Source organism: Quercus suber, unplaced genomic scaffold (genome assembly GCF_002906115.3).
Source record: "Quercus suber isolate HL8 unplaced genomic scaffold, Cork oak 2.0 scaffold_353, whole genome shotgun sequence".
NCBI lineage: Eukaryota > Viridiplantae > Streptophyta > Magnoliopsida > Fagales > Fagaceae > Quercus > Quercus suber.
Window position 1 is genome coordinate 582,912 of NW_027069805.1, and position 6,000 is coordinate 588,911.

Consider the following 6,000-nt stretch of genomic DNA (forward strand, 5'->3'; position numbering starts at 1 on the left):
AACTCGAAACCTTTTCAATTAAATAAAAATATTAGATAATAAAGATAAATGACCAAACATTGTGAAAATAGAGTTTTTGTCAAAACCAAAAAATATAATAAATTTTAAAATTTTAAAAATAAATAATGAAACTTATTTAAATTTTTAAAAACCCTTTGGTTATTGATTTTTAAAATTTTTTTAATGTTCATGAACCTCTATTAAAATTTCATTTAGAATTAATTATGTTAATAATAATTATGGGAAGTGGAAAAGTCCTCACCCAAGAGGCTCAAATACTTGTTGGACCTTGTGGAGTGGAATGAGCCAAACCCACACACTTAAGGTAAGACTTAATAGCTTACTGATCCTGTGAAGTGTAATAAGGCCAGCCCGAGCATCCAGGATGCAAAAGGAATCCTCATAGACTGTTCCCGTGAAGTTAGCAATAAAATACATGGAGAAAAGTCTTATCCGAGAAAATGTACACGGATAATCCACAGCGTACCTACAACTGGCACTTAGAATCACGGGAAATCTTCTAGAACACATAAGAATGGCAGAGATCTTTACCTTCGCATTAATGAGAGGACTTCCACCTAACCTCTACTGCATTGAATGCATATGAGACAACCTGAACAATACAAACACCCCTGAATGTCATGTTCTAGGATAAAGAAAGGGAGGAAACTGATAAAGAAGATGAAAATATCCCTGAGAATCTAGCCGGAGATAGGAAAGCTAAAGGGATAAGGGCAAGAAATGTGCCTATATAAAGGGGGGGGGGGGGGGGACAGGCAAATAGAAAGGGGTTAAAAAAGAGAAGAGAGAAATAGAGAAAAAACTACTAATCTGTTATAGTGCAACACCACGGGAAATAATTTTTTCCTATTGTAATGTGCTAGTTTCCCTTGAAATATAAGCGAAGTTTATTAGATCAATTGTTTGAGTCTCCCATTGTGGAGTATTTTCCCAACCTTTTTAGATAAATAAATTGTGACTATCAATTAAACACATTCCGGTAATATTGCCTGTATTCCTAGTAAGGATAGTTTGTTTTTGACGCCCACAATAATAATGTAATTATAATGCATCGCATGGAAAAAGCACGAGCCATATAATGAAGTATGACATATATTACCAAATATTATTATTAAAAAATTGATAGATGATTAAATTAATAGAAGTTCATTTATTCCTCTAAAAAAAAAAAAAGTTCATTTATATTTCTAGAAACTTATGATGATAGCATTGTATTTGGAGCAAACAGCTTCAAAATTTGATAATAGAGTAAACTTGAAAATTTTTAATGGGTGCCACATGGCAAAGGAGAAAAAATGAAAAGAAAAAAGTGTTAAACAAAGAAAAGAAATAGAAAGATGACACCACATCCACCTAACCAAACGAGACCTCAATATATGTACGACTTTTTCTCTTCTTCTTTTCTTTTTTTTTTTTTCTTTTTTTTTTTTTGCTGAATATTATACAACTTTTTAACCCATAATATTAATATACGATAGTTGAACTACTATCAATTTTTTTAGAAGAGTTGAACTAGTATCATGATATGATATGATGTGAGCATAAACTTATATAACTTATAACTTTATTAATTTTTTTTAGACTAATTAAATAACTAATTATTATATAATTTTATAATTGTCATTTAGTATCCGAGACTTCTTATAGTTTCACATGAAATAGTTTTGTTTAGATAAGTTTTATCCACAACTTATGTTAATATATGTTACATTTATTTAAATTAAAGAGGTTTAAGAGGTTCAAGTGAATGAGTGATAATTTAGTGGTAACGGTATCTTTTAAAATGGTTCATATCTGTGTTTGAATTGAAATAATTAAAAAGGTCACTTTTAATTGTCTTTTTTATTTTTTTTTATTTAGGATTTAATTTAAAATCACCATAAATTATAGAGAAATTATATAATTTTTCTGACACCTTAATTTAAAGTGTCACGAATCTTTCTAGGCAGTGATGTGACGGTGGGTGAATTATGATGTCAAGGTATAATTACTAACCAACATTTATTTTTTTGTCGGTGAAAGCCCCAAGCTATAGTTATTGCCATCCTAAGTTCCTAACCCTCTTGTCCTGGAAACATTTTCATGTGACCTTAGGAATTTAAAAAATTAAACCGTTGGACTGCTGTCTTCCAACAAATAATCGTACTAATAAAATAAGAAAAACTTTGGACATTATGTATAATTTAACGTTTAACCTACTGAGCCCTCCTTTTGATAAGACATTAAGTCATTAACCTACTCTGCAAGACCAAATTTACATATATCAGCACAAGAAAGTAGGTTAAACCCTGGAAGTCAATCTTAAACAGTTTTACTTTTATCTTCATTCCTAATCATTCCAGAGTTGCATCAAAGAGCGCCCCCCCACCCCCCACAACATCTAACTACAAATGTTTTAAAAAATAAAGCAACAAATGGAATAGAAGCTAGAAAACAACAAATTTACATCAATGTCTAGATAACCATTCAATAACACCGTTGTTTGCCAAGATGAAATGCTAGTTTTGCAAGATTTTAAATTGGAAAACAGCCATCTTCCATTCCCTAACGAGTTCCTGTAGAACGGGCTTTCCTCAATTTGGCACGTGTGACCCGAATAGATTCTTCCACTACTGGCTCTGGTGGAGGAGGATTCGTGTTCTCCTCAGCTGAAGAAGGTGGAGTTGCTTCAATTTGCATTGGTTGAGCTTCAGTTGGTGTGGTATGGCTGGTTGTCTCAGATGGAGCAGTTTCTTTTTGAGTATTTGCAGCTGCTGCAGGGGGGTCTGCTGCAGGTGGAGCTGCTTTAGGCACTTGTGAAGGACCAACCTCTTCCGCTACCTCCTTTTGGTGTTGACTAGAAGATGTACTAGAAGTGGGAGATGGTGGTTCTTCAGTTTCCGGCTGTGCTTTAGCTGGTTGGCGCTTAGGAAGAGAGGATGGACGAACCCTGCCATTTGGTTGTTGAGGCTGCGACTGAAAAAAAAAAACAAAAGACAGAATAGCAACATATTATTTACAGTATATCAAATATTAAAAACATATTCCAGTATCAATTCAACTAGGATGTAGGATTTTAATATAGAACCAATCAAATTCTTAACCCTAAAAAACTTATTTTTATTTTTATTAGGACATTGCCCTTATTTTTTCACTTTGTACTTGTTACCATGGATACGGGCTAACAGAAAACCCAAACATTCAGAGACTGATCTAAAACTATAGTCAAGAAAGCTCCATTTATAATGATTTGGAAGACAGGCTTGAAACATCTCTAAAAACAATCCAAGTGTAACAGATAAGCACACAACTCCAATAATATATCATTTGCAAAATGTAAGACTTATATTCTGCAAATGCAGAACAGAAAAACTCAACATACAAAAGAGCATCACAAAAATAGATGAGATGGGGAAAAAAAAATGGAGCTCAACTTTGCCCTGAATTTCCTTTCATGAAAAGAGAGAGAGGTTCAACATTGTTCCAAGTGTGTTGGTTCCCAGCACAAGTCACCAAATAAAGTTATCAAACAAGGGCTTAAAAAACACAAACAGGAAGCAAAATAAATCCAAAATCATATCTTTATAAACTACCTGGGGAGGGCGAGTCCGTGGTGTTGATTGTGCAGCAACAAACTGCAAAATATCATATATTCTTGTCTGACCATAACTTGCAGCTCTTTGCCAATACAAAATTGCCATATCTCCAGCCCTGGTCCTCAGTTCCAACAAGTTCCGATCTATCTCGTTCTCATGCTTTGAGACGTATGGCCTAAAGAAGGAATCGTACACATATGTCGTTCCCTGGCACAGTTACACGAATATTAAGTAAAAGAAACGGGGAAGAAAATCAAACAAATGGTTATATAGACACATAAGTTCATTCTCCAACACCAAAAAAGAATCCCATAATACCTTTGTTTTAGGATACCACAAGTATATAAAGAATGCCAGCTTAGCTTCACTATACATTGGAACCCTTCAAGAAAATTAAAAAAAATTAAAATTAAAATACACAAGGAGATTTATCAAAGCATTAAAATTGACTCCCAATTCACATCAGAACCCGTACCATGAAATAAAAGCATCCCCAACTCTCTCACAAACTGTCAAAACAGCCACCAAAATCCTGCAATGCAAAAGGGAAAGGGCTGCACTTTTACCACTAGAAATTATTTGCAGAACAACTGTTGACAGAAATGGCAACCTACAACATACCAGTACTGGCACCAAAAGCGAAGATGCTCAATCTCGGGCCTATTCTTTTCAACGGTTTTGTAGCACTCGTAAGCTGGATAAGCATAGCCAAAAACCATTCTGCCAACACATTACAAAGCAATTGAATTTCGACAACTAACAACAACAATAAACCTACAAAGTCAAACAAGAAACAAGAATTGAGTTGCAGAGTGACATACACAAGTCCCCGGGTGAGAAAGGATCCTATCATTTTGTATACCTAGCACGCATACAAGAAACTAAACAGTTAATACAAATACAAAATCTTTGAGACGCGACTAATAGAAATCACAGAAAAACAGAACAGTATAGTAAATCACAAAGAACCTGACGAAAATCCCACTTTAACCTATAATGCTTTAATTTTTACAACAACAAAACATCATTTTAATATATATATATATATATATTAGTACTGATAAAAAAAAAAATTTCTTTCTCCACACAAATTAATGGAAAATGGGATTCCACTAAGCTAAACGGTTAAATCAGGCTTAATCAAAACGGAGTTTGCTTTAAATTAAAAACCTTACACTATTATGTACTGCATTTTTAAATCCACCACATAAAACCCCTTGAAAATCCCATTTTCTCAGCATCCAAACAAAGGATTACTGTATAATCACAAAACCAAAATTTCAAATTTATTTTAAAAGAAAAAAGTTATTTCAAAGCCAAAAAAAAAAAAAAAAACAAAACCAAAGTACCAAACCATCCCTATGATTCCCCAAAACTAGGGCAAAATCAAAAAAAAAAAAACAAAACCAAAGTACCAAACCATCCCTATGATTCCCCAAAACTAGGGCAAAATCATTGTCAGAAATAACCATAAAGAGCACTACCTAACAAACAAAGAAAAACCATATCCGAACAAATGCACACAAAAAATGAATGAAAAATTAAAAGAATTCAAGCATTATGAAATTGAAAACATGAAAAAAAATAAAATAAAAAGAATGCACAATTACCAATAAGAAATTTTGAATTTAAATTTTTTTTATTTTTATTTTTAAATCCTAGGGAGCTTTCTAGTCCAATACATTATTCAAAAAATCAAAAAAGCTCAAACACAAACACAAACAAGAAAATCAAATAGACGAAAACTTTTTACATGAATGAGAACTCGATCAGTACCTATGTGGTTATTTTCAATGAAAATGAAGAAATCAAAGCAACCGTATAATAACCGAAATGAGAGTCGTCAATCCGAGGCAATTAAGAGAGAGAGGGGGCCGAGGCGGTTTCAGAAGATCGCCGGAGTGTACGGAACAAATCGGCACCGCCGAAATCCACGGCGAGCCGTTACGATGTCGGCGGTGATTTAGAGATATAGAGCGAGAGATAGAGAGAGATTGAGAGAGAGTGAGTAAGAGAAGGAGCCTAATTTTTCACAAAGAGTTATAGAGAGAGAGAGAGAGAGGATGATAGAGAAAACAACAGTGTTTTGTGCCGTTTAAATTTTATGGTCTCTGTTTTGGCTTTTAGCTATTTTGATATGGATTTGTAATTTGCTTGTATGAGTTTAGTCGAGAGAAAAGGCATTTCTACAATATTTTTATGGCAAATTTTATGCGTGTTAAGTTATTATAAAAATATTGTAGATTAAACATTGCTTTTAGCCCAAAATATTCTAAGGAGGAAAGTGTTGTCTTTGTTAGGATGTATGAAGATAGCGTGGATGTTAGGGTCTAATCACCGTTAAAACTTTGATTAATGGTTTGGGGGTGTGGTAAGACTTACAGTTTCGATAGGTTTTACAAAT

The 6,000-nt window shown here is 33.5% G+C and overlaps 1 protein-coding gene across 1 annotated transcript; it reads right to left on the reverse strand.

The window, feature by feature from the left end:
* Window positions 1-2,414: 2,414 nt before the first annotated feature.
* LOC112026519 (putative HVA22-like protein g) lies at window positions 2,415-5,710 on the reverse strand. The gene is made up of 7 exons (XM_065760104.1): window positions 5,373-5,710; window positions 4,418-4,458; window positions 4,218-4,316; window positions 4,072-4,128; window positions 3,915-3,978; window positions 3,594-3,803; window positions 2,415-2,976 (listed from the first exon to the last, which is right to left on the reverse strand). The coding sequence occupies exons 2-7, from the start codon at window positions 4,447-4,449 to the stop codon at window positions 2,566-2,568; spliced, it is 873 nt and encodes a 290-aa protein (XP_065616176.1). The 5' UTR covers window positions 4,450-4,458; window positions 5,373-5,710; the 3' UTR covers window positions 2,415-2,565.
* Between the last annotated feature and the right edge of the window lie 290 nt (window positions 5,711-6,000).

Excerpts from the sequence above, each read along its gene's own strand:
- LOC112026519 (XM_065760104.1), bottom strand. The coding sequence starts at position 4,449 with ATGATAGGATCCTTTCTCACCCGGGGACTTGT. Across the intron at positions 3,979-4,071 it reads GGGGATGCTTTTATTTCATG|GGTTCCAATGTATAGTGAAG; the intron begins GTACGGGTTCTG and ends ATTTTCTTGAAG. Across the intron at positions 3,804-3,914 it reads TGTGGTATCCTAAAACAAAG|GGAACGACATATGTGTACGA; the intron begins GTATTATGGGAT and ends TAACTGTGCCAG.